The 27,835-nt window shown below is 32.1% G+C and overlaps 3 protein-coding genes and 1 long non-coding RNA gene across 8 annotated transcripts; 3 read left to right on the forward strand and 1 right to left on the reverse strand.

Moving 5' to 3' along the window:
- Positions 1–1,233: 1,233 nt before the first annotated feature.
- On the forward strand, positions 1,234–3,772 carry LOC105628021 (Major facilitator superfamily protein). The gene has a single exon (XM_012209318.4). The coding sequence runs from the start codon at positions 1,895–1,897 to the stop codon at positions 3,578–3,580; it is 1,686 nt and encodes a 561-aa protein (XP_012064708.1). The 5' UTR covers positions 1,234–1,894; the 3' UTR covers positions 3,581–3,772.
- Positions 3,773–4,999: 1,227 nt separating this feature from the next.
- Positions 5,000–7,098, forward strand: LOC105628019 (protein NUCLEAR FUSION DEFECTIVE 4). The gene has a single exon (XM_089717962.1). The coding sequence runs from the start codon at positions 5,267–5,269 to the stop codon at positions 6,941–6,943; it is 1,677 nt and encodes a 558-aa protein (XP_089574088.1). The 5' UTR covers positions 5,000–5,266; the 3' UTR covers positions 6,944–7,098.
- A 940-nt stretch (positions 7,099–8,038) lies between these two features.
- On the forward strand, positions 8,039–13,911 carry LOC105628018 (actin protein 2/3 complex subunit-like protein). Of its 4 annotated transcripts, XM_012209315.4 has the most exons (13): positions 8,041–8,240; positions 8,850–9,024; positions 9,115–9,177; positions 9,316–9,421; positions 9,612–9,716; positions 9,797–9,873; positions 10,001–10,115; positions 11,231–11,303; positions 11,453–11,644; positions 12,244–12,364; positions 12,766–12,990; positions 13,060–13,117; positions 13,598–13,911. In XM_012209315.4, the coding sequence occupies exons 1-12, from the start codon at positions 8,161–8,163 to the stop codon at positions 13,114–13,116; spliced, it is 1,389 nt and encodes a 462-aa protein (XP_012064705.1). In that variant the 5' UTR covers positions 8,041–8,160; the 3' UTR covers position 13,117; positions 13,598–13,911. The 4 variants fall into 4 exon arrangements, 3 of the variants coding, with proteins under 3 accessions (XP_089571740.1, XP_012064705.1, XP_037492639.1); XM_037636711.2 differs by lacking the exon at positions 9,612–9,716; XR_016318528.1 differs by lacking the exons at positions 13,060–13,117; positions 13,598–13,911 and having other exon boundaries at positions 8,039–8,240; positions 11,453–11,633; positions 12,766–12,902.
- A 227-nt stretch (positions 13,912–14,138) lies between these two features.
- Positions 14,139–21,186, reverse strand: LOC149498863 (uncharacterized). 2 transcript variants are annotated; one of them, XR_016322464.1, is made up of 3 exons: positions 20,571–21,185; positions 20,375–20,448; positions 14,139–14,551 (listed from the first exon to the last, which is right to left on the reverse strand). It is a non-coding gene; the product is annotated as an uncharacterized LOC149498863 (long non-coding RNA). The 2 variants fall into 2 exon arrangements; XR_016322465.1 differs by lacking the exon at positions 14,139–14,551 and adding an exon at positions 18,995–19,818 and having other exon boundaries at positions 20,571–21,186.
- Between the last annotated feature and the right edge of the window lie 6,649 nt (positions 21,187–27,835).

The raw sequence follows: 27,835 nt of genomic DNA on the forward strand, positions 1-27,835 counted from the left end.
AGATAACATATAATAGAATTTAAAATTTTAAAAAAAGATATTTATGCTAAGAAAAAAAAGAAAAATCTCAAAATTTCGAAAAAAAAAAAGAAAAATAGATAAAAAAGCTCAAAAATTTTCAAACATAGGGAAAATAGATTGTTGAAAAAGCAGAGAGCTAACGTCAGCATTTTAAAATTATTTTTTACTTCATGATTATATATATGTATATATATATGTAATGCACATATGAAAGACTAATTTAACTAAATATCCTAAGTCTCAAACTTTTAAGTCTTTTAATTATAGTAGTTAGCCGCTTAGCATATTTAATAGGATTTAATTTGGTCTTTTAGACTTCGAATTGGATTAAAAACTTGTATGAAATTTTAAATTATCTAATTAAAGTTTAATTTTTTTCTTATGTATTGTTCTTAATTTTTTAATATATACAGTAAGATATTTTAAACTTAACTAAATATTTATTCTCAATTATATTATTTCTCATGTATATAATAAAAGTTTTTTTTATCATCTCGCGTGCCTATATTAGCATACCTTGTATCACAAATTTATAAAATACCGTATCCGTACTCGTAGCGGTGTACTATGGTATGCCCCGTTTTAAGTAACACTGGTTTTAATAATAATAACATACATATTTCAAACAAAAAGTGAATTAGACAGTTGAATGTAAGGAATAATTATATTATTCATCAGCTATGAATAAGGAGATAGAAACATTGCATGTTTATAGGGTATTGTCAGTGCGTAAAGCGACATCCCTGATCAAGGAAGACTAGTTAAATAACGAAATATAGAAAATAAGGACTTTTTTTTTTAGGATGGAAAATAAGGAAATGTAACTGAAAAGGAAAAATTCTGAAAATAAAAAATCTAGTTAATTAAAAAAGTTTTTTATCCGTGAACTTGTTTTAACTTTTTGTTATTGATGAGTAGTAGAAACACTAATTTACTAAAACTGATTTCAAAGGTTAAGTCCAGGAAGAAAAGAAATTGTTCTTCATCAATAATCAAGCATGTATCAAGACTCAGCAACAAGAATTCAACACTAATTTCAAAAAGAAAGATTTAATTCACACCCATTAGAGGTTTGTTTGACAAGCGGTTTCTGGCCATAAAACACTTCGGAGACCTTGTGTTTTTTTAAGTTACAAAAGGGAAAATCCACTGGGTCTTAAGCTAGATTTTGAGAGTAATTATCAACCTCATAAAATCCAGAAACCTCTGTTTCAATAAATTTTATACTTTAAATATTCAGGAATTTGAGATATCTCTATAAGATATGAATATAACATAGTTATACCAAAAAAATGCTCTTACAATCTGAATGAAAATATACAAAGAGTTCATACTTTTAGCCTGAGAGTTGGGGACAGCTTTTCTCTAAATAAATTTTCTTTTCATTATTTAATTTGAAACTTTACTCCTTTATTGCTCTATTATAAATAGATCTTCTGTAAGTCTAACCCATTTATGAGAGAGGACAAACACATACCACTACTCATTTATCTCGGTTCTGTCATGAAATTTCTGTTCTTCAGTTTTTTTTTTTTTTCTTCATTCCCATTATCACCCCAAGTTAATTGCTTGCGAAAGTGCTTAACCCCTTCTTAGTGTGTGTCCGATACTTTCTTCAAAATACTACCCAGAGAAAAGTTGTTTAGTTTTTTTTTTTTCAGATAATCCATTTTCTGCTCCATTTCTGTTTCTTCAATTCATTCTTTAAAGTATCCAAAAAAAAAAAAAAAAAAGTCATTCAAGATTTGGGTTTTTGCAATATCTCTGTTTTCTAATCCATTCTTGTTTCTTGAATAATTCTCAAGTTCCTTCCTTTACATAAGCCCCGTTCTTGAATAACTCCCACCTTTGCCCTTTTTTTTTATCACCTTTAATGGGTGAAAAATGGGCATTTGCTGTGCATGTGATAAATGGAAGATGGTTTTCAGTTTTTGCCTCTTTCTTAATCATGGCTGGAGCTGGAGCAACCTATCTATTTGGGACCTACTCAAAAGATATAAAAGAAACACTTGGGTATGATCAATCAACACTCAATCTTATAGGCTTTTTTAAAGATCTTGGTGCTAATATTGGAGTTCTTTCTGGTTTAATAGCAGAAGTAACACCAACATGGTTTGTGCTTCTTATTGGATCTGCTATGAATTTTATTGGGTATTTCATGATTTGGCTAGTTGTGACTAGAAAAATAGCCAAACCTGAAATTTGGCAAATGTGTCTATATATTTGTATTGGAGCAAATTCCCAAAATTTTGCTAACACAGGAGCTCTTGTTACTTGTGTGTTAAATTTTCCAGAAAGTAGAGGTGTTATGTTGGGTCTATTGAAGGGTTTCGTTGGGTTAAGTGGAGCAATAATGACACAACTTTATTTAGCCATTTATGGGAATGATTCCAAATCTTTAATTCTTTTAATTGCCTGGTTACCAGCTGCTCTTTCTGTTATTTTTGTGTTCACAATCAGAAAAATGAAGGCGGAGAGACAACCTAATGAGCTAAAAGTGTTTTACCATTTCCTCTATGTCTCAATTGTGCTAGCTTTATTTCTTATGGTCATGAACATACTTGAAAAGCAAGTAAATTTCTCCAAAGGAGCATATGCTACAATTGCTACTTTGGTTTGTCTCTTGCTCTTTGTACCTCTTTTAATTGCTATCAGAGAAGAATGGGGTCAATGGAATATCAAGAAACAGGAAGCAATGAAGCCTTCTTGCGAAGTGACTATAAATAAACCATCAGAAGAGAAAGATGAATCGGTGGAAACAAAAATCTCAAAAGAGGAAAAGAACCAGATTTCAAGATCCTGTTTCCTGACTGTATTTGACAAGCCAGAAAGAGGTGAAGATTACACAATTTTACAAGCACTTTTGAGCATTGACATGTTGATATTATTTGCTGCTACATTTTGTGGACTTGGATCAAGCTTAACAGCAGTTGACAATTTAGGTCAAATTGGTGAGTCACTTGGATACCCCACTAAAACAATCAAGTCTTTTGTTTCTTTAGTGAGTATATGGAATTATTTTGGAAGGGTTTTTGCTGGTTTTGTTTCTGAGACCCTAATTGTCAAATACAAAACCCCTAGACCATTAATGATGACTGGTGTTCTACTTTTATCCTCAATAGGTTTTCTTATCATTGCCTTTCCTTTTCCTAATTCAGTCTATATAGCTTCAGTGATCATAGGATTTTCATTTGGTGCACAATTGCCTCTGCTTTTTGCAATAATTTCTGAGCTATTTGGGTTGAAGTATTATTCTACATTGTTCAATTGTGGGCAATTGGCAAGTCCACTTGGGTCATATATCCTCAATGTGAAGGTTACAGGAACTTTATATGATAATGAGGCATTGAGACAGCTAAAAAAGAAGGGCTTGGAGAGGTCTGCAGTTAAGGAACTGATTTGCATTGGAGTTGAATGTTATAGAAAACCATTTATAGTTTTGTGTTCTGCAGCTTTATTTGGTGCTCTTATTTCACTTATTTTGGTGGTGAGGACAAGAAAATTCTACAGTGGTGATATATATAAGAAGTTTAGAGATAGAGTTGAAGATTGCTCTTGAATTGAGACCAAAATTAGAAGATTAGCCACCTAGGAAATTGCCAAATCTTTTCTTCCATTTTTTGCTGGAAAAGAGGAGGAAAAATAATAAAAGGGGCTATATATGTAATTGCCAAATTATGCATAACTGGCATAAATTTGATTATGTAATCATCAAGAGATAAATATTAGGATAAGTTTGATGACTGTGCAAGATTTTGTTTCCTTTTATAGTAACGATTTACTTAAAAAAATTTTGATGAAGAAAACAAAAACAATTGCCAATTAACTTATTCAATTTCAAATAGTTGAATGATTTCATGGATGGGACACCGGATGGGAAATACTTACCTGCACCCAGTCCGTAGGCCCACCCCATATACCAAACTAATTAAAAATAAGTTTTTGGTATAAGGAGAATGTGTATGGCTATCTACTAATGCTGTGTTTGGGAACAGAGAGAAGTAAAATAAATGTGTAAAATGTCACTATTCATTTTTCTCTTAAAATGAGTGAAAATTAGGCTAAAAAGAGGGTTTAACCTTTATTTTCATCTTGAACTTTTCGAGTAGGTATAATTTCACTTTAAATCAACGTTTGTACCTTAGACATCATGAATTTATTAACTCAGTTGCATGTGTATCCTAATTTAAAGTAATATTCTAACTCATTATTTTTGCATTTTAAAATTGATTCAATTTTAAAATCAAATGTTCAATCTTGATTTTTTTATTTATTGTTTAAATACTTAGGTATGGAGTCTATTTTTTTACATTATTTTTATTAAAATTTTAATCTTAGTTTATTTTTAGAGTGCAATTGTAACAAATTGACAAGTTCAGGGTGTTGTAATTCACTTTTAGGGTATAATTGCACCATAAAGGCAAATTAAGGTATAATTACAACTAGGTTGATAAGTTTAGAGTGCTCATGGTACCAAAGTCGATAGTGAAATTGCAATTACTCAAAAAGTTGGGAGTGAAATTAAAAATTAGACCTAAAAAGAGTGTAAAATAAATTTATTTTACACCTTTCTTGATATTTTCACCCTAATCAAACAATGCCATATTTTCGCTTTCTATTTTACATCCATTCATATTTTATATCAATCCAAAGAAAGCATAAAAAAAAAAATAAAACAATAATAATATTTAAAAAATATATATCTTTATGGATCGGTGATGTAGGCAATATTCATCCCTTATAGATGCAGTGTTCTTATGTTGGCTTAATTCCTGATAGGGGCGGACCAACTCAGACAATTATGAGTCAAATATAACTTTTTGTTTCTTTTTTGAAAGGACTGCCAAATATAACTTTGCATAAATGGAAGTACAATCTATAAATGAAATATTTTCTATTTTTGTTAAAACTTTACTCCTTCATATCCCTATAAATAGATCTTTTTAAGTCTAATTCATTTATAATGGAGGACAAAACATATCACTAACGTTCTTTTATCTTAGGGAAGTCGTGAATGAAATCTCCTCTTCATCTTTTTTAATGCCCGTTGTCAGCTCTAAGTTAATTTCTTGCAAAAGCACTTGACCTCTTGTTAGTGAGTATTTTTATACTTTCTTTATAAAAGCTATTCAAGAAAAATTGGATTTTTATAATTTCTCTGTTTTCTAATCCATTCTTGTGTCTTGAATAATTTTCAAGTTTCTTCTTTTAACCTCCATCTTTGCCCATTCTTTTATCACCTTCAATGGGTGAGACATGGAGATTTGCAATTCATGTGATAAGTGGACGATGGTTTTCAGTTTTTGCCTCTTTCTTAATCATGGTTGGAGCTGGATCGACTTATATATTTGGAACCTATTCAAAAGATATAAAAGCAACACTTGGGTATGATCAATCAACACTCAATCTTCTTGGCTTTTTTAAAGAAGTTGGTGGTACTTTTGGGGTTCCTTCTGGTTTAATAGCAGAAGTAACGCCAACATGGTTTATGCTTCTTGTAGGATCTGCAATGAATTTTATTGGGTATTTCATGATTTGGCTAGCTGTGACTAGAAAAATAGCCAAACCTAAAATTTGGCAAATGTGTATTTATATTTGTATTGGAGCAAATTCCCAGAATTTTGCTAATACAGGAGCTCTCGTTACTTGTGTGTTGAATTTTCCAGAAAGTAGAGGTGTTGTGTTGGGTTTATTGAAGGGTTATGTTGGGTTAAGTGGAGCAATAATGACCCAAGTTTATTTAGCCGTTTATGGGAATGATTCCAAAGCTTTAATTCTTTTAATTGCTTGGCTACCAGCTGCTCTCTCTGTCATTTTCGTGTTCACCATCAGAATAATGAAGGCTGAGAGACAACCTAATGAGCTAAAAATTTTTTACCAATTCCTTTATGCCTCCATTATGCTAGCTTTATTTCTTATGGTCATGAACATACTTGAAAAGAAAGTAAATTTCCCCAAAGGAGCGTATGCTACAGTTACTTCATTGATCTGTGTTTTGCTTTTTGTACCTCTTTTAATTGCTATTAGAGAAGAATGGGTTCAATGGAATATCAAGAAACAGGAAGCAATGAGGCCTCCTTGCGAATTGACCACAGAGAAACCATTAGAAGAGAGAGATGAATTATCAGTGGAAACAAGAATCTCAACAGAGGAAAATAACAAGATATCAAAATCTTGTTTCTTGACAGTATTTGACAAGCCAGAAAGAGGTGAAGATTACACAATTTTACAAGCACTTTTGAGCATTGACATGTTGTTATTAATTTCTGCTACATTTTGTTCACTTGGACCAACCTTAACAGCAGTTGACAATTTAGGTCAAATTGGTGAATCACTTGGATATTCAACTGAAACAATCAATTCTTTTGTTTCCTTAGTAAGTATATGGAATTATTTTGGAAGGGTTTTTGCTGGTTTTGTATCTGAAACCCTAATTGTCAAATACAAAACCCCTAGACCATTAATGATGGTTGGTGTTCTACTTTTATCCTCAATAGGTTATCTGATCATTGCCTTCCCTTTTCCTAATTCAGTCTATATAGCTTCAGTGATCATAGGATTTTCGTTTGGTGCACTATATGTTCTGTTTTATGCAATAATTTCTGAGCTATTTGGGTTAAAGTACTATGCTACATTGTTCAATTGTGGACTATTGGCAAGTCCACTTGGGTCATATATCCTAAATGTGAAGGTCACAGGAACTTTATATGATAACGAGGCATTGAGGCAGCTAAAAAAGAAGGGCTTGGATAGATCTTCAGTTCAGGAATTGGTTTGCATTGGAGTTGAATGTTATAGGAAACCATTTATAGTTTTGTGTTCTGTAGCTTTATTTGGTGCTCTTGTTTCATTTATTTTGGTGGCGAGGACAAGAAAATTTTATAGTGGTGATATATATAAGTCCAGAGAGAGTTCAACATAGCTGTTGAGGCCAGAACTATACATACTTGGCATAATTTGATTATGCAATTAAGAGAAAAATATCAGGATAAGTTTGATTGGCATATGTGAGATTATTTTTATCTCTTTATAATGTAATTTTCATGAAAAATAATAAACAAAAAATTTATAATGAAATTATTCGAATGGTTGAACGATAATGTAGTTATAGCCTTATGGAGAGGATATCTGTACTCTAAAGATTGCAAATTTGCACTCATATGGAGTGGCTCAAATGGTAAATCTTTACAAGATGGAATGTCCGATCAACCAACGGAAAAACACTTACGAGCAGGGGCGATTATGAACTTTGGAAACGAAATCAGTTTCATACTTGAAAATTAAAAAAAAAAAAAAAAAAGGGAAACTTGTCTTGAAAATGAAATTAATAATCTATATAACGTCTATACTTATGGAAATTGGAGGAGGAATAATTGGATACTCAGTAAATTTAAATATGGACAAAAATATAATTTAAAGAAAAATATGGACAAAATATCTTAAGAAATTTTAATTTTATTCCTTAAAAAAAATAAAGAAATCCTTCATTAATTAAATAAATTAATAATTGAAATCGAAATACATTTTTTAATTGTAATTTTATTATCAGTAACTAATTTATATTAAAATATTTTAATTAATTTAGGAAGTGCAATATTTTTATTGAAAAAGAAAAGAAAATTAACTCAATTAAGAAGATTTGAATTCAATTAAAATAACAAAAAATTGACATAAACTTAGTCCTAATTTTAATACTCAGCATTGCTATGGTAGTATGCATAAGTTTTAATTTTATGTAAAATGGTAGATTTATAAATTATCATAGACTTTCAAAACAATATATATTATTTTATATTTATTTGTTTGTTTTATGTTTGTTTTCTTTTCTTCTATAATATATATAGACAAATGTTGAGAAGGATGACGTGTCGTCCCATGGTAAAATAAAGGAGGAGAGTTGTCGTTTAATTCAACAATTAAATTACGCAGCATAATAGCCGTATTTTCATTGACCGAGGAAGAGAGTTAAAACGACAAAGTCGTAATAAAATAGAATCCCATCGTTTTGTGATTAATCACCAAAAACCCTTGCTGAAAAACCGCGTACAATTTCGCGCTCCTCTCTCAAAATTTTAACTTGCTCTGCATATATACTCCGCAAGACGAGAAAGTTTGTTTCTGTTTCGTAGGGAGAGAGACATGGAGATTAACATGGACGAACCTCTGGATTTTGAATCTGAAGACACACTTCTCAGTGCTCCTGTTATCAATCAGAAAAGGTTTCCTTGAAACTGGAACTTTACTATTTTCTCTTTTCAGTATAAATTTATATTTTTGTTTGTCCAATCATTTTTTGGTCATCATTCAAAAATTTTATATGTGTTTTTAAGGACTTTTATCTTCTTGTTACTGCATTGTCTTGAATTCAATTAAATTTTATATACACATCAATTATTATTATTCAAAAGTTTAATCTGGGTAGCTAGGGTTTTGCCTCTCGAGGATTGATTTTTATTTTGTCGTTGCATTTCTTTAAGGGAAAAAACACCTCGAAATTTCTTTTCGAGTTCAATAAAAACCATTTTGTGCTTAAATTTGTACATTTCTTTTTTCAAATTTGTTTTTACTGTGATCGAGAACCCATTTGATAGAACAGGGTCTTCTAGATTCTTTTTTTTTTTTTTTTTCCTATAAAATCTTAGTACTTGATTGGGATTTGAAGGATTCATTTGGCAGAATATAACCTCATTTCCTTTAGTTGACGAAGGTTTAAGTGAAATTGGATTTTTTCACTCATTTTTCAGTTTTGCTTCTGGGCTAAGGCGTGTTGTTACTGTTTTTTTGTTAGGTTCTTTTTCATAATATATTGTCTCTTGAATTTGATACAGGATGAAAGTTATTGGCTTGGATGATCTTTTGACTGATTACTATAAGGAGAAAAGCAAAGTGGTTGAGAGAGAGGCTAAACGAGCAAAAGCCTCCAAGAAGAACTACAATTCTGATGAAGATGACCGTTGCAAGGAAGCTTTACTATCAAGAAAAATTAATGAATGCCACAATCAGGTATTATAAACTTTGTTATTCTAGCTCTTTTAATTTTCCCCCCATATCATCCATACCCCTTTTTACTGAATTATTATATATTTGGTCTAGATGAGAGATATGGGTGGTGAAGAGGAGATCTCTATATGGGGTGTACAGGTTTTTGGAAATCAGGTCATTTTCTGATAACTAGATATGAACTTATTGCAGCACTACTTTTACTTTCGGGAGGATTTTCAGTGGGATTCATTTCTGGGATAAGTGACAGTAAATCATTTTCTGATTACTTTGGCTTTTCCATGTGAATTGCAGAAAACCCCACCGCCTATTTCTTTTCCTGAGCTTGGGAGTTGCTCATTTTTGCAGTCTTTCACGAGCAATAAACTCAACACTTTGGTTGAACTCAACCCAGAAAATGGTTGTTATATTTATTTATTTTTTTATTTACTTGCCTTTTCATTAATTTATTACCTGGTAAAACTGCAGTGGGGTCTTGAAGGGAGAACTTATATGTAGTCTCCAACCCTACAGCACCTTTTCTTGTTTCCAATAGTACTGTTGTTTGGATAAATAGTATTTCTACCAATTGCATTGATATGTTCTTGCAGGGGAAACATTTCTAGAAGGATTATTGGTAAATGGATGGCTCTCAAAATTGATTTCCAGACATGGTCATGTAGAAAAATCGATAGCTAAATGGACTTTTTATTTGAGTGGGTAGATTTATTACTTTCAGCTTGTCCATTTTGATCTTGTTTGATGGTTGCTATTTTCTCATCCTATGGCATCTTAGTGTTATATTCATCAAAGGAAAAGTTAAGGACGTCTGCATGTGACTTCTGGTGCATCATTCTTTCATCTGAGAAAAAGGTGATCTTTTTTACTTCTAGTGATAAGCCTGGACACTGGACCTGTTTTTCAAATTTAATTGTGATGTTTCCTATTTGGTTGTGACATCATGAATTGTCATGTTTTATCTGTCATCAAACATGATCAGGCTGAGAAGCTGCCAATTAGAATTGAATGGTTCCCCAGCTACTCAGATTTCAAAAGAGCTCTGGAAACATATGGATTTCTGTTCGATTTTTCATCGCCTGCAAAAGCAAATACTGGTATATTCTGTTTGAATTTTTTCCACGTATCATATATCATAAGTAACACAATGCATTTTATGTACTGGCGACATTCTTTTTTTCTGGCAGTAGAATATGGTCTTTGTCTCTTTGTTATGCTTATAAAAAGTGGTATTCAGAAGGATAATGCCAATGACAATTGAAGAACTGCTCTTTCCAATCTGTCATTATGTTGATTTGAGCAAGTCTGTCCATCTACAATTTTTTTGGAACCAGCAATTGCTTTCTGTTTTCTGTTTCTTTCTTAATTTTGCTTTTGTTCTGTTTAATTTATCTTCTTTTTGTATCATGCCAGTTACAAATAGCTGTTAACCAGGTTTAGTATTACTGATTGTGAAGTGAACAAGTCATTTTGACAAGTTCTTCTGTTTAATCTCACATATGCTTTAAATGGAATGCATAAGTCTGTGTCTAATTTTGCTTGCTCAAATGGTATCTGCTATGCATGTCTGTTAATGGCAACAAAGATTGCTATAAAGGATTTTGTTGATTAATTGATGATGCAATAGCCTGTTGGAATTAGAGAAACTCCGTTTTATATTTGGATTGTAAACCAAGTGTTATAATTTAAACTGTATGACAGAGGCATATTTATGTTTAGTACTTTTTCTGTCAAACACTTCAGATTACCAATATGTCTCCCTTATATCACACATTCCTGGGCTTTAAAGGCTGTGATGCCAAATGTAGCCTTTTTTGGCTTAGTGCTTACTGAAGCAGATTACTGGTGGTAATTGAATGAAATGATAGGTTTTCTCATCCACACTTGCTCATGTTTCAGTATTTGTTGAATTTTGGTTTATCTGGTTTTCAATCTCATTTAGGGTGGAAAACTTCTCTATTGTTTGTATACGGGTGCTACATGTGATGCCCAATTGAAAGAGTGGCAAATTTATATCTCAATTTGCTTTTGATTTCTCTTATTGCTTTTTTTTAAAAAAAAATGGGCATCATAATATATGTTTCTAGTTGGTATTGGATGTTCTATTGAAATTTAAGTATTCCTTCTTTTACATTATCCGCCATTTGTAACAAAGATATTCTCAAGAGTTCCAAAATGGTCTTCTCATTACAGCTATTATGTTTCCTTTCAGATTCTATTGATAGAGGACTGCCTATAAATATTAGACGATGGCTTAAATTTACTTCTGTTTGCTGTCTTGTAAGGTAAGTGAGAAGTCTGAATATATATTAGTCCAAAATTTTGCTTCCATTGTAAGGATCAGCGTGTTTGCTTTTGAGCTGAAGTCTACAAATATTTCTACTTTCTCAGTTTTATAATTGCTATCTTGATTATTCCTCGTTTTTCTTTGCAGGAGCAAGGTACCTATTTTTTCACCCTCAGAAGCTGAAGAGTTGGTCCAGTATGCTATTTGTCTATCTTTAGACCGCCAGCTTCAAGGTTTGCTGATGCTTTTGTGTGAATGCATGCAATCAGCTATCAGCTACTTCACAGATGAGGAATGGAGTGCCAGCTGTGAAAAAATCGCAAGAGAGGTAGCTTGCAGGTAGTTGCTGTTTAGTTTTCACCATTGTTCTTCTTCGTTCCCTATCTTTGTCAGTTTTAATGCATATCTTTATTGGCATTGCCAGTCGTCATCTTTCTTCATAGATAAACTGGTTTGCTTATCATTAAATTATGTGGGTTTTCTAAAATTTGGTTGATGTCCTAACAGTTTACCGTTCTTATACTGCAAGCAGAAGGCTGGATAAACATTCTTTTGCTTGCTTCCTTTCTTTTTTTCTTGGGAGAATTAATGGGTAGCTGTATGTATATAAGACTGATTTTTGGTTTGGCATCTTTTAGTTTGTCTGCCTGTGTTATTGTTTCTTTTTCTTTTTATTAATTAATTATTATTTTATGCTTTTAAAAGCCACAAATTAGTCCATGGTATCCGCAAGATGCTTATCGTCTAACATGCAAATAAATAAATGTCTATCACATTCATGTTTTTCAGAATGGCCTTTGATCATGACAATCATTGAACTTGATTAGTAAATTTGACATGCCTAAGTGTAAATAAAAGGTAAATTGCATTAAGTTGCCTTTGACCAATTACGTCCTTACATCCTTCCTCTTATTTTTGGTATCATTGCTTGTTTTTAGAGTTCCCAGGGATTTGAATTGCCTGCGTGCAGTGGAATGCATTTCTGGAGTTGGTACTCGTAATAATGACCTCAGAAGTGCAGTTTCTTATCAGATTCTACTTGTTTGTTTTAATAATAAGGTAGCTTGCGTTCTTTTACTTTCTTCCTTTAGTACCCATATTTAGAGTGAATAGAGCAATTAGCAGAACTCGTTATTTTTCGTTTGGTGATGTTACATCTCCCTATATTTTTTTGCAAATTTCTTATCTATGTATCTATCCTCAATTTAGTGTTATTTTTTTTTCCTGAGGAAGCCCTCAGTTTATGTATTAAACTGCTTACTGTTATGTGATGTGCATCATAATTGGAAATGCATTCTATGCCATGGTTTGTAAATGGTATTACAAACAATGTTTCTTTTGTCTACTGAGTCAGCCAGTTGACTAATTGCATTAGGGATGCTGTTTTCTATTTTCAACTTCACCTGTCTTGTGTCAAACTAAACTCAACCTTATGGTTATACTTTTTTCGTGTTCCTCAGGCAACTAATGAAGAAGAGATCCTGAAATTGCTCATGTCAATTAATGTGAAAGACAAAAATTGTGATTTTTTCAAGATTTACATTTACCTGGTTTTGACAGAAAATTGGCTCTTGTCCAATCCCATTTTGGAATATAAGCCTGTGATCTATGAAATGTGGGGTCTTTATCTGCGAAATTGTTCTTGCCTAATCAGCAGCACGAATTCGAAGCCTTATGCATCGAAGGTATACAATCAAATATTATTGTCTATGCATTTGGTTGATATTAATGAGAAAGTTCTTTGTACATTACAGGTCCGGACCAAAGCTTCATATCTCCTACATAGCTCCGCCAATAAAGTAGTTTTATGAGGTATGTGTTCGTAAACCACCAATGAAACGAGCCGCATTCACATTATCTCATATATTACGTGTTCTTTCTGTCCAACTTTTAAAAGAACAGTAGGAAAAATAAATTGACTGCGACGAGTTAATCCTGTCTCCATAGTGAAGTTACATAAAAGTTTCTCTAGGACATTCTGTGACCTATTGGTCTGTACTGATCCATGTTTGTTTGAGTGCACAAACATGGCCAGGAGTCGTTTTACTTTCAAGTGTAGTAATGATATATTTGAAACGAGAATTTCTGCTAGTATTCTAGCATACTGATGAAAATCCTGACATTGTTGGTGTGTAAAGTCTGTTAGTGGTAAAGTAAATGTAACGTCTCCCATCTCCACCATACCAACTACTGCAAAGAAAAAGGTTTTAGTAGCATTGCAGTGAGATATTAGCAATAATATTGAGGTGTAAAAGCTCTTCCAGTTTGATTCACAGCATTTTATGCTTGCAGGGAAAATGGGTCCAAATGAATTTGACGGATGGTGAAGCTAGAAGATAGCAACCTTTATTTAGCTGTACATATCCTATTCTGAAGCCATCTTGTTTGCCCTGGCCTAGAATGTGAAATTTAAGGCTAACATCAAAGATTATGCTTATTTTGAGACCTATAGTTGCCAATGTATTTTTAGTATCCCACAGAATGCATGTTCCCCTGTACCGGGTGATATTCATGTTTTTTGTTGTTTACTATTGTTGCCCATGTATAGTGCTTTTGTACTGCGATTCAGAGCTATAAGTGAATACAAGGATTGGTTGCTTCTGAAACTAATCTAGCATTATGTATAGACGTTTAATTTGACCAACATAAAAATGTCATTTTGTAATGTAAAACAGCTTTTAATGGTCATGGGTTGATTTTCTTTTCTTTTTTTTTTACCCTTTTCTAATGGGAAAAAAAATGCATTTTTTCCCTTGAAAAGGTTAAAGTCCTCAGCAGACATTATATGCATAAGGTTTCATTATTTTGTTTTCAGCTTATAGTGGAAGAGTTGAGGTTGAAACCCTAGCATTCTTCCCCTTTGAGAGCTTTCAATATACAGAAAAAGAAAAAAAATGAAGAAAATGGAAAAAAAAAATGCAATATTTGTTATTCTTGCAGAAAGCACACAAGTGGCTGAATCAGAAGAGAATTCACAGTTAAAATAGCCCAATCAAAATTCTGATTCCACTTAATGTAAAATAAAAGGAGGCCCAAGCAAAGATCATATGGACTGAATAAAGAAAAGCTTGGCAAAGTTACCCATCATATCCATCATCTTGTTTCTTTTTCCTTTGCTTCATTTTGAAAAGGGGAAAGTACTTTTTAGTCCCTCAGTTTTGATCAAATTAACAAAGTCGCCCCTCTATTTTGTTAAACCCTATAAGTAATCCCTGCGTTTTTGTTCCATTAAACTTGTCCATCCTTCTGTCAACAAAAAAGCATTTCCACGTTAAAAGAGTCATGTAAATGTCTTAAATGTCCTCATTTATTTAATACATAATAAAATTAAAAGGACAGAAAAATCCAAAGGTTTGAACCATTTTTCCATTCACCTAACTACTCATTTTGCATTTTTATGTCTTTTCCTCTCCCGCTCTCGCCATGGATGATCCTTTGCAAAGAAAAGAAGAAATTTTTTGTTGAAGGTTATGAATCGATCTAGTGAATGAAGAATAGTTAGGAGACATCGATTCTGAAGGTAAATTTTGTTACTCTTTTTCTTTTTTTCTTTTTCATTTGAGTGGGATAAGTAGCAATGCAACAAACCATGCAATAGTTCATGTAAAGAGTATAAACTTGTGAGAAACAGTGATTTGGTTTGCTAAAACTTTCAATTAAAATTTTTTTATTCAATTTTATATTAGATTATTTTAATAATCTGAGTAGCTCATGTAATTAAAGAGCTGGTTCTAATTAAGGTAGCCCAAAATGATGGTTATTGGGCTTAATGGATAATGACCAGTTAGGGTTTTAATTCCCTTTCTGCCTTATAAAAGAAAAATAAAAACAACAGCTTAGGTTAAGAAAAGAAAATAGAGAGTGTGACGGCTACCTCAAACACATATAGTGATAAATTATTTGAGAGAGCGTAAAAAGAATACTCCCGTGCTGTTGATAATTCTCTAACCATTAAGAGAGCACTTATGAACAAAAGGCCAGAGTGAAGAAACGTAGATCTACTGTTATGGTGAGAATCATAATTGCCGCAACGAGATAATCAATAGCCATGAATCAAGGTACGCTTTCGCTTATTGTGTATATTTATTAAACAAATTCTATGAACAACAAGATCTAAGCTATAATAAAGTTTATTCAACATATTAAGGTTAGTGATGTGAAGGATTTTTAACAACATTTTAACAGCAAATATCTATAAAAATGTAACCTTTACGCTCTTTCACCATTATTTTGTAGATGACGCTTCCTCAGTGGTACGATCTTCAATTCAAATGTGGAGAAGAGGAGGGTTGAGTGTGTAACGTAGATCGAGATAAGTACTCATATCTGGATCTTTTGCAAAATGTTTATACATTGTTTAAATTGAAGGCTGACTTTATTGATTTTTTAGGTGGTTCTGGTTTTATTATTGAAAAAAATGATGATATTATGTTTATGTTTCAAATGTATAAAGATATTGCTACGGTACCAATTACAGTTAATGTTAGGAATGCTTGTGTTAGTATGGAGGGTCCATCAAATGCTAGTGTAAATGTAAATTCTAGCAATGTTTGTGAGGGTGTAAGGTAGTCAAATGTTGAAAATTTATTATGCATTGATAATGTGCCTTCCATTGTGAATTTGAATGATAATGTGCCTTCTATTTTGAACTTGCATGATAATGTGGCTAGTGGGAGTGCTTCTAGGAGGGCAGTTGGGGTTGACGTTAATGTGGGTACTAGCAGTGGAGTTAGTAGGAGAGCATTTGTAATTAGGGAAAGTGTTTGGGATGAAATTTTGGGGGATAGCAGTTCTCAGACCATTCCAGTTACCAGGGGCAAGGGAGGGAGGCTTGGAATATCAAGAGGTAGGGGATTAAAAAAGGAGGTAGGCCATTAAGAGGAGGTAGGGGAATATCTAGTAATGTCAGTACGCTATCTAGAGGTGGGGGATTAATAAGAGACAGTGGAGTAAGGGGTGAGCAGGGCAATAGTGAGTCAGTTGATATGAGTAATGTAAGTGGGCTTTCTAGAGGTAGGGGAGTAAGGGAGATAGTGGTGTAAGGAGTAAGGACCTTTCTTAGAATGCATCTAGGAATGATAGATATAATTTCAAACCTAATAGGCCTCAAACAGGTAGCACTGAAGTACCATAAGATGAAGAGTTAAGTGGGGACAACAGTGATAATGATTATGGATTTAATACCTCTGATGATGATTCTGATGTTGAGAATGATAATACAAATGGTATGTCTGATGTTGGTAGTGATATGAGTTTTGAAAAGGTTATAAGTGATGAAAAAGACCATATTGTAGTGCGTGGCAGAAAGAGGAGGAGACCAGACCCCTTTAGAGGGATGTATGACAACTTGTATGTGGCAGATAATTTTAACAATATAACATTTGCAACTGGGATGACATTCATGAATGTAATTGCATTTAGGCATGCATTAAGAGACTATTCAATGAAAGGGGGATATTTGATGAAGATGCATAAAAATGACTCAGAAAGAGTAACTGCTACATGCAAAAGAGAGGGGTGTGGCTTTAGAATTCATGCATAAAAAAATCCAGATGGCACCACCTTCATGGTTAAGACATTACAAGAGGAGCATAATTGCGTAAGACCATTAGGAAACAAAAATACTAAACCCACTACATCATGGATTAGGAAAAAACTTCGTGAAGACCTTGAGGCTGATCCTAATATGAGCTATGAGTTGATGACTAAAAAATTGTAAAACACTTGGGGTATTGAGCCAAAAACATGGCAATTGAATAGAGCTAGGTACCAGGCTAGAGAGAAAGATGAGGGTTCAAATAGGGAGAGGTACAGGATGCTTCCAAAATACTTAGAGTCTGTAGGGAAATTCAATCCTAGAACTTATATTGAATTTGACCCATCTAGAAATACACTACCTGGTACTAAAGTTGTTTTTGGAAGACTATTCATTTCTTATAGAGGTATGATTAAAGGATTCTTGAATGGATGCAGACCATTTATTAGTCTTGATGGCTGCCATTTTAAGGGGCCATATGGGGGTGTTTATTTAGCTGCAATGAGTCTTGATGGCAATAGAGGGGGTCTATCCTTTGACATTAGCAATAATTGATTCTGAGTCAAGTGCAACTTGGAATTTCTTCCTTGAGTGTCTAAAAGAATGCATTGGAAGAGACAATGATGATAACCTGTGGACCTTCATGTCGGACAGAAGGTATACTATAATTTTTGTACAATATTATTGCTTTTAATTGTGAAGTTCTATTGAAAATTAAAGTCTTCATTTGCTTTTAATTGTATGTTGCTCATTTCAAGGACTTAATTGATGCTGTGAGAATAATATTTGGTGAATCATTGCATAGATATTGTTGCAAGCATATCTTCATGCATTTGAGGAAGGTTTTTACTGGGGTAGCATTAAGGAGGGATTTATAGGCTGCTGCAAAGGCGACTCATAGTGAAGCTCTCAAAGTGCATATGACGAACATTGAACTGTTGTATGAAGAAAAGGCAGAAGAGTGGTTGTTGAAGATACCACTGCCACAATGGGCCAGACATGCTTGCCGACCTGAGGGTAAAAGTGAGCACATGACAAATAATATGTCAAAGTCCTTCAACAGTTTACTTGGAAGAAATAGAAGCTTGCAAATTGTGAAGCTGTTGGATGCAAGTAGGCAAAAATGCATGCACAAGCTACATAAAAGATTTGCAAGAGGGTCGACATGGCAGGGAAAACCGACACTAAAGTGCAAGGATGCATTGAATAATTTGATGAAAATGACCAAAGGGTGTAGGATGATTCCCAGTAATACTTATGAGTTTGAAGTGTGGGAAGGAAAAATTGCATTTGCAGTTGTCATAGGAAAAAGGACATGCTTATGCAAGTGGTGGGAGACATCAGGATTACCATGCAAACATGCATGCCTTGCACTTGGTTACAAGAGGGCTAACATTGAAGAATATTGCAATGAATATTTCACAGTAGAAGCATATCTGAAGACATATAAGGGTGTAATACACACAATCCCTCGTGTCAATCTAGAGTCAGAAACTGAAGGGAATATAGTGCTGCCTCTAGAACTAAAAAGAAAGGTTGGAAGACCTAAGAAGAATTAGGCAAGAAGGGGAACAAGCAGCAAGCAATACAAGATTAAAGTGTGGAACTGTGAGGTGTTGCATATGTAAACAACTAGGCCACAACATGAGAACCTGTAAAAGGGCATCTCCTGTTAATAGACCTCCTCTCGATAGAGTGTCCATTCTCTCTTGGTTCTGAGTCTTAATGAAAAATAAATAACACTAATGCCTTCCACTTGATTTTTTTTTTTTGAAGGTTTACCAGCACAGGCAAAGGCAAGAGAGAGAGTTGATTCGAGTGAAGCAAATAATGGCTGAGAAGATGTTGCACAATGATGTTAATAGAGGAACACATGCTCCTAGGGTTTTTTGGGTTACAGGTGGTATTTTGAATTTGGGGCTTTTATTTTTTGCATAGTACCATACTTTTGGATGAGTAGGTGAATTTCCATGAGTGGCCAGTCAGTCATTCGCTAATCCAGATGATAGTGAAATTTACTTAATAGGCAATATGATAAACTCTTTTGTAAACAATTACAGTTGGCTATAAAAGTGCAAGGTTGCACTATATCGAACTGCTGAGAATTTTTTTGATTTACATTATGGACATGTGTAAAGCAAATGTTGCAACATTATTGGATGGAGAATTTTTTTTAACATTTGAATTAAAGATTATATTAATAAGAGAAGAAACGAGCAATACAAGCGGGAGCACTATCCCAAGTTTGAAAACAAGCTCCACTAGGGACGGATTTAGCCAACACATGAGCTACATCACTTGCTTGTCTTCTAATCCAAGCCAATGTAACATTAGGCAATTGGACTAAGAGTAGTTTACATTCAGAGATGACAACACCAAACTCGGACCAGTCGGGGGCAGAACTCCTCATAGCATGACAGACTTGAAGGCAATCGGTCTCAACCTGAATCGTCAGAGTAGGGTGTCCCGACAGCACCCAGGTTAATACCTTTCTTAACGCTTGAGCTTCTGCTAATGCTGGAGAAGAGCAACCATGCAATGAAGATGTTGTTGCTGATACAAATCCGCCATGGCAGTTTGAGAGTACAGCACCGACAGCTCCATGGCCGGCAGATGGGAGAAGAGCGGCATCAAAGTTTATTTTAAAAGTGCCAGTAGGTGACAGAAGCCATTGACTACCTGCAGAAGCATTGATGCCTGTATCTGAATCTGACAGCTTCAGCTGGGCTTTCTTCCAAGATGCGAGCATACTTCTAGCTCGAGTAACCACATGATAAGGTCCTTCATCCACTTGGTTCCATTTGAGTTCATTACGGCTCAGCCAAACACTCCATAGACCCATAATGAAACTCTCAAAAAAATCGCTTTCCCACACCTTGTGTGTAACACCCACCGCCCAGTCCCGAGAGACCCGACGGCGGATGTCACATTCGGTGCCGGAGGCACCGTCTTAACTTAACATATAAATCAGAAAATCCTAGTATGAATTAGAAGTGATTTAATATTCACAAGTTTAACAAGTAGTATTATTTTTTTTAAAAAAAAAATGATTTGGGAGAAACCTATAGAAAAACTGCAAGAGTTTCCCCTAAACATAGACATTGCCAAACAAGTGAATACAAAACACTCCCAATTTCAAAACTCCAAACTCCATCAAACTCCAAGAACAACACAATAACACTCTTCTAAGGTCTAACTACAACATTTGCGTATACATCAATTAGATACATTTAGTTAAACATATTACTTTGAATTTTCTGCACAATAAATAAGTTCCAAGTCTATCTTCCAATAAATACACCCAATAACATTTTCCCTTGGTAAAATTCTGCCACTTTTGGAAGAAGAAGAGAAAAATAATTTCTTCATAAATTCAACATATAGGTAGGCTTAGAAAACACTCAAGAACACATTTATACAACCAAATTCCAGCAATCAAATCATTTCATACCAAATCCCAAATTTTCACAAAATAGTACAAACTTCACAAATCCAAAAATTGAAGTAAGGTTAGTGTGTTTATGAACACAAACCTTTAAAACAACTTGAATCAAAGCTCCTTAAACTTTGGTCTTGCCTTTATCTTTGTTAGAAGGCTCTCCACCCTCTACATGTAATAAGCTCAAAATCAAAACAAAGAAAACAAAGAAAGGAAGAAATTGGAGCATGATTAAGTATGTATATGCTAAAAGAAAACTCTAAATCCAAAAATAATGAAGTTTACTTCACCTAATGAATTCTCCAAATTCCTTGAAATTAATCCCTAAAAACCACTTCTCAAGCTTTAATCTCTAGATTTTCTTACTTTATTCAAGGTAAATGGAGTGAATTTGGTGAATTATTCAAGTAGAAAATGGAGAAAACAAAGAGAAGAGAAAGAGAGGCTAAAGGTGAAATGGAGGAGAAGAAGATGAAGTTCACGTTAGATGGAGAAGAAGAGGAAGAAAAATATTGCTCAAATAATGGAGTTGACTAAAGGGTAGTTTGGACTTTTCACCAAAATTGGATGGCTAGGATTGAATGTAAATCTAATCTAATGGCTCCAAATATTCTCCAAATTAAATTCCTTCAAAATATTATATAACACAACAAAATTCTCAAATTTACTCCATAAAAATAATTCCTCTAATTTCCTTAATTAATATAACACCATTTCAAATTTAGTCCATACAACTATTGCCTCTAATTTCCTTAATTAATATCACATCTTAAGTTACTACTCACTAATTCTCTAAAATTCTCCAAAAATATTCATTACTTACTTTCTACCCATAAAAATCATGCATGCATGCATGCTCCAAAAATGTGACATAAAATAGTAACCATATATAATAATTTTTCTGGACCAAAATAATACCGACTCCCGGACCGACAGTATTATTCACAGACAGATAAATTACTATTTCAACACAGGAAAAATAGGGCGTTACATTGTGCAAGTGTTCGAACATCTGTAAGAAATTTGGAAAATTGCCGATATTTGGTTGAACAACAAAAAATTGCCAACAAAATCTTGCTTTTGGACAATCAACAAGAGCATGGGCTAACGTTTTAGCAACACCACAATAATCGCATCTTGTATCAAGCTCCATTCCCCTTCTTTCCAAAGTTGTTTTAATTGGCAGAATGTCTCGGCAGCACATCCAGAGGAAATGCCTCACTTTCGGCGGAATTTTTAGAGACCAAAGAGCTTTCCAAAAACCTGATTGCAAATAATCTTCAATATCCACACATTGAGATGCTACTATTTTGTATCCAGATTTCACAGAATAGATCCCTGAGTCTGTCCGGTGCCATATGGGCCACAATTCTGAGATTTTGTCTTTTTCTTTTTTTCAATTCAAAAACAGGTCTGATTTTAATTATGGGATTTATTTATTTATGGGCCACTTCTTGTATCCAATGTAGTTGCAACAGGTCATGCGACCGATTTGACAATTTGCTATATAAAATATAAAATATAAGTCAAACGAGCAAAAACTCAGGGGTTACTTATTGAGTTTATCAAAATAGAGGGACGCCTTAGATAATTTGGTCAAAACTGAGGGATTAGAAAGTATTTCCCCTTTTGAAAAAGAAAAGGAAAAAGAAACCAAGATATCAGAATATGGTAACTCTTTCTTTTTCTTTCTATCTTTTAAAAAATCTAATCCACTATAATAGATGTCTTTTATTTTTTTCATTATACATAACTATAAATATTCGACGATTAGAGTACTGATTTGTTAATACAAGTTTATCAATATTATTCCTTTTATCAAATCCAATTAAATTTAATATTTAATAAATGATGAGTATTAGGAAATTGACAAGCTAATAAGAATTGATTCAAATTGAATGGTTGCATTTCCAAAAACACTGTGAATGCGTCATAATTTAGTGGGTAGTGACCAAATTGATAGTGAAGAGCGAAGACCTTAAGTCTGTTATGGTCTCCAGTTCACTAAAATTCTTCATATAACTAACTAAATTATTTCACTTTTGCTCACAAATTCTTCCCAATAAATAAATAAACAAACCGTGTGGGCCCTTTTCTGTTTCAAACCTATGATGCTAACAACATAGCCAACATGTTTCTTCTTCTGCTTCTTCTTCTTGGACTGGAGTATAATGTAGAGATGTTTCTACAGTTTAATTATTTTTTCAGACAATGTTAATTTTTATGTGAATTAATTCGATAAAAGAAAGTGTTAATCTTTTTTATATAAAAATTTAAACTGTCATAACATAAATTTTAAAAAATAACAAAAAAATTATTTAATATTTAATTTTTTTTATCAGAATTGTAATACAATTACTTATGCCTTTCGTATAAATATATATATTTTTCATATTCGAGTCAAAATAAAATAAAATAATTTTTTTATATATTAGAGTCAAATAAGTTGGAAATAATATTATTGATTATACAATAGAAGGTAATCATCGGCTCTAATGCATAAATTCACTATGGCACTTTAAACTTTGCCAAAGACCTATAATGTCCCTGAACTTATAGATTTTTGTAACATTATATCCTTCTTCATACTAGCAAGTAGCAATATAATTTTTTTTTTTGGTGTTTTTAACATTTATATGCAAAATATTCACTTGATATGCGGTTAATATAATTTCGGAACAATAATTTTCACATCTTTAAACTATCGAAAGTGTTTAATCGATCTAATTTTATAAGTATGAATATTCATAGAATAATTTTTATAAATTAGAAATATTTAATGGATACAGTTTTATAAATTAAAGTGTTTAATGAGTCAATATAAAAAAGTAAAGACGTATTAAATTTTTTTACGTAAAATATAAAGGTAAATTTATGCATTCTACCGTAATCATTACTTTTAAATATCATCGGTTAAATTTGTGAAAAATATCATGGTAGAAACTTTAAGACCTTCCCATTTTCATATTCTTATAGAAATTAAGATGATAAATTAAATCAATTTGCAAAATAAAATAATTATTAACTCAATAAAAAATTCCATGTTGTAGAATTGAAATATAGAATTCCATTTCCATGTGTTGGAATTGAAAGATTAGCATTGCAAAAAGAAAAACAATAATAAAAAAATCCACGGTGGAATTTGAAAAATTGGCAACGCAAAACAGAAAAAGGAAGAAATTTAGTCACACTCGTGAGCTTTTAAAATGAGACATACAAATCCCAAAAAAACAAACAAAAAGTCATTTTCATCATCAGAAGGGAAATAAGATTGGGCCACGTGGAAAAAGCCAACTAACATTAACTACTAATCAACTCACTCTCACATGCTTCGAATGGCAAATGACAAAATGGGCCGTTGTTTTATGAGACTTCGAGACCCAAAACCGCGTGAAATGATCACGGGACTATTTTAGTAATACCTTTTATTTAATTAATAATTAAACAAAATAAAATCTTTATGTATTTCGACCTAATCACACAATTTTTCTGTAAAAATTTCCTTTTTAATTAAGAAATTAAAGTTCCACATAACCGTTATAAGAATACTAAATTATTGTGTGGCTCAATCTTGATTAAGACAGAGTGATTGATTATCTTTTTCTGTAATTATATGTTTTAAACTCGAATCAAATATATTCAGAGTTTGATGGACTTTGTTTAATATTAATATTTATTCTATTTGTCCTAAAATATAAATCGTTTAAGGTTTTCGCATGAGGATTAAGGAAGCAATTAATTCTCCTAAATTATAACAAACTCAAAGGTAATTTAAAATAATTATCTTTTATTTTAAAATTAATAGTTGCTTATAAAGTATTTATTGTATTTAGTGTAAACAATGGCAACATTGAAAAAACATCATTTATTATTTTTTAAAATACACAAAATGAATTGTATTTTGAGGTAAAATAACAAATCAAAAATGATTTATATTTTAGGACAGGGGAGTATAAGCTTTATTTTATTTTATATGAGAATATAGTTTTTTTTCACACATGTGGAAAAACAGAAAAAGGGCTCTACATGCTCAGAAATTTAATTCTCTTCGGAAAACAACAATCAAACATTGAAATTCAATTTTGCAACTGATTTTTCCGTGAGATTTCCACAATCAAATGGTGTTAAATATTTAATAAATATAATTTTATAAGATAAAGTATTTAAAATTTATTTAACATTTTTTTTTTTTGTTGGGCGGGAATGTCTTTGTAATGAAAATGCAAGGTTAATGAAAGGGTTTGGAGGACTTTTTAACTTTGAGAGTAGCAGCAAATAGCAATGGATTGGCACTTGGGATTCCAAAATATCAACAAGAAGATGACATGATTTGAGATATGAAATTGACGACCCACCTAAAGACTAAATTAAGACAATTAATTTTGATTCTCTGCAAATTTCTTTTTGTTCATCAAAATGGACCCCACACGGTTAAAACAAAAGTTGGCATCCACAATAATTCTTTTTTTTTTTTTTTTTTTGCCCTTTTTGTGGACTAAGCTTTTTAATTAATATAACTTAAACTTAATCTAATTAGGTATATTCTAATAATCCCCTTTGATGTAACCTTCCAATTATATGCTAATTGTGCTTTAATTTTATTCAAAGCTTGTACATGTGCATGTATCTATATATAGACATTCAACCTTGATTTTATTTGATTTGCATATTTAGTTACATGGTTTGTTTGTTTTGTTCTTAGATTTGCCAAATCAATGTAATTTCTTCTTTTTAGCATATGATCAATCACATGCTATTACTATGTATTTTGTGACATGACCTTTGAATTGATTTAGGGCTTCCTTTTTTTTTTTTTTTTTAAGGCTGTTTAATTATTGTCATTACATTAATTAATTATAATTGACTAAGTATTGCTTCCTAGAATAAAAATTTAAGGACATTCAAATATTTATAATATTTTTTTTATCTTTAAATTTAAGCCACACAATAAGAGTCAGTACTTTTTTTTTTTTTAAAAAAAAAAACATTTGCAAACGAAAACTCTCAATAATAATAAACTATATAATAAAGACTTGACTCTCAAGAATCTATTTTTTATAATTTCTTTAAATAAAAGCAGTAATTTATTAACAAATAAATATAACATATATATAATGGTGCCTTGTTGTCATTTTCACAAGTTGGAATGCAGAAAGAAATGGTAATCAAATAAAAATTAAACTTATTCAATCAATATCTTATGAAAAATAAATAAGTAAAAATTTCATTTATTATAGTAATTTAATGATAACAAACTTACAGTATATAAAAAAATCAAAATTAGAGGTCAAAGCTCTAATTAATAAACCTTTACTTTAATAACAATTTCACATTAAAAAGAGAGAGAGAGAATAAGTAAATCAGTTAGGTGATTAGCAATCTTTGAAGGCTTTTAAAAGAATCAATTCCCTTAACTGTCACAAAAGAAATTGGTTAGTTCTTTTCACAAACTGCCATAGGTTTTTATTGAGTTAGTTATAAACTTTAGAATCATCTTTGATGCAAATATACATTTGATAACACTTTAATAAATGCAGAATATATATTTAATGTGCCCTAGATTCTAAACATAGAGTAAAAACCTTTATCACCTCTTTGAATATATACATATTTTTTAATTGTTTTTAACATTTGATGCAAAAAAATATAAATATATATATAGGATAAGCTTGAGTTGTTTTAATTATGTGTGTCCAAGTTCTTTTTAGTGAAAGAAATATGGCAGACCAATATTATAAAGAGCACCCAAAATCTGCAATCCTCAATGGAGAATCATAGAAATTTATCCTTTTGGTTTATATATTAGGCAGCAAAGTGGGTACCTTGTAGGCTTGTTTTGGGTCCAAATTAGTTAGTATATTGCTTATCTTAGAATTTTGCTGTCCTTGTTGCCAACCAGATCATAGCATTTTAGATTTAGTTTGGTCATGCTTAATTAATAAATTCTGGTATATAGTAAAAATAAATTACTAGGTGGGTCCATAAAAAATGGTAACGCTGCTATATATATATATATATATGAGTAAAAAAGATGAAAGGGTTCATCAAGTATTATAGTATAATGGATATGGGTATATGTTTGGTAAAGATGATCTTGTAATGATATATGTTGTCCCCTCTTTTTGTACGCGAAGATGACTTTCTTAAAGATTTTCTACACTCTATAAAAAGAGCAATTAGATGGGTTTCGTGTAGTGTGAAGCTTAGAATGTCTTTAAATTATTAATTCTTTATTAAATTGATTATTATAATAATTAATATTGTCTATTATTACTTGGCTATCATGATTTTATTTAAGGTATCATCTCACAACATGCTTTGCTTGACACACTTCAGTGCCAATAATCTTTTAACTTGTGATATTTATTGGGCAAAAATAATGATAACCCTAAATTGCATTTCTTATCCTTAATTTGCCAATAATCATCATATTAAATTTCATTTCAGCTCCACTTGACCGACCATAATGTTGTTGTGCTATCACTAACAATGGCCACTTCACTAATTAATTAAAAAAATATATTATATCATGTTTAAGAGAAGTCAAATTTATTCTAAGATATAATCGATATACAATCTCTCATTATATTAATCTTTAAATTTCGTCTAGGGTGTTACAGTCCGCTTTGAGTTCAAGAACAAAACCGTGCGGGTTAGACCCAAAGCAGATAATATCTTGTTAAACTTAGAATATTATAGATTTGGTATCAACCAAACCTTGTCCCTATTACTATTAGTGGGACAAATCTCCACAAGGACCCTGAGTCCTTAAGGGAGTGCATGTGACACCTTAGGTGAATCTCACATCAGTTAAACATAAGATGAAAGTAATGTATATAAAAATGGGTAAGCCTTAAACTAACAAAACACAATTTTGGTTTAGGCTCTAGCCTAAGAATAAAAACCATGGAAACTGGACCTAAAGTAGACAACATATTGCTAAGTTTGAAATGTTACACAGAGGGATGTGATTGTGTAACGAAATAAAAATTTAGGGAGATTTGATTTAGTTTCTAAATATAGGAGGAATGTAATAATTTTACAATAATTTAAGAGATGGTTATTTTTCCCATATACTTTTAACGAGCTAAGTTTGAGCTCAACAGGTCTCGGTTCAGTTTAACTAACTTTACATCTAATGAATGCTAATGGGATGTTTGATTTTTGATATTAATATTAGGAAGAAAAATATAAATTTGTAACTATTTTTTGAATAACATTCAATTGAAAGGAGAATTTTTTTTTTTTTTTTTTTTTGGAATTTCAATCTCAATAGATGGCAATAGACTTGGGGTAACTATGTAATAGCTAGAGAAAAGTGAGAAGCAATTTTAAGTTGGAGTGACATAGCTAAATCTCAAAATTGGGGCCACCAGTAATATACAACAAATATAGGTTAAATTTGGTAAAGTTTGAGAGAATAGCATTTTCCATATATATATATATATATATAAATATGTAAATATGCCAAAACCTCGGATGGGACATAAAGGGCGCGGCGCCCTTTAGTTTGGGTTTTTTTTTTTTTTTTTTTCCCATGCCCTTTATGGAATAC

The sequence above is a fragment of the Jatropha curcas genome, chromosome 1 (assembly GCF_041381405.1).
Source record: "Jatropha curcas cultivar XTBG-Jc1 chromosome 1, XTBG_Jcur_1.0, whole genome shotgun sequence".
In the NCBI taxonomy this organism is placed as follows: domain Eukaryota; kingdom Viridiplantae; phylum Streptophyta; class Magnoliopsida; order Malpighiales; family Euphorbiaceae; genus Jatropha; species Jatropha curcas.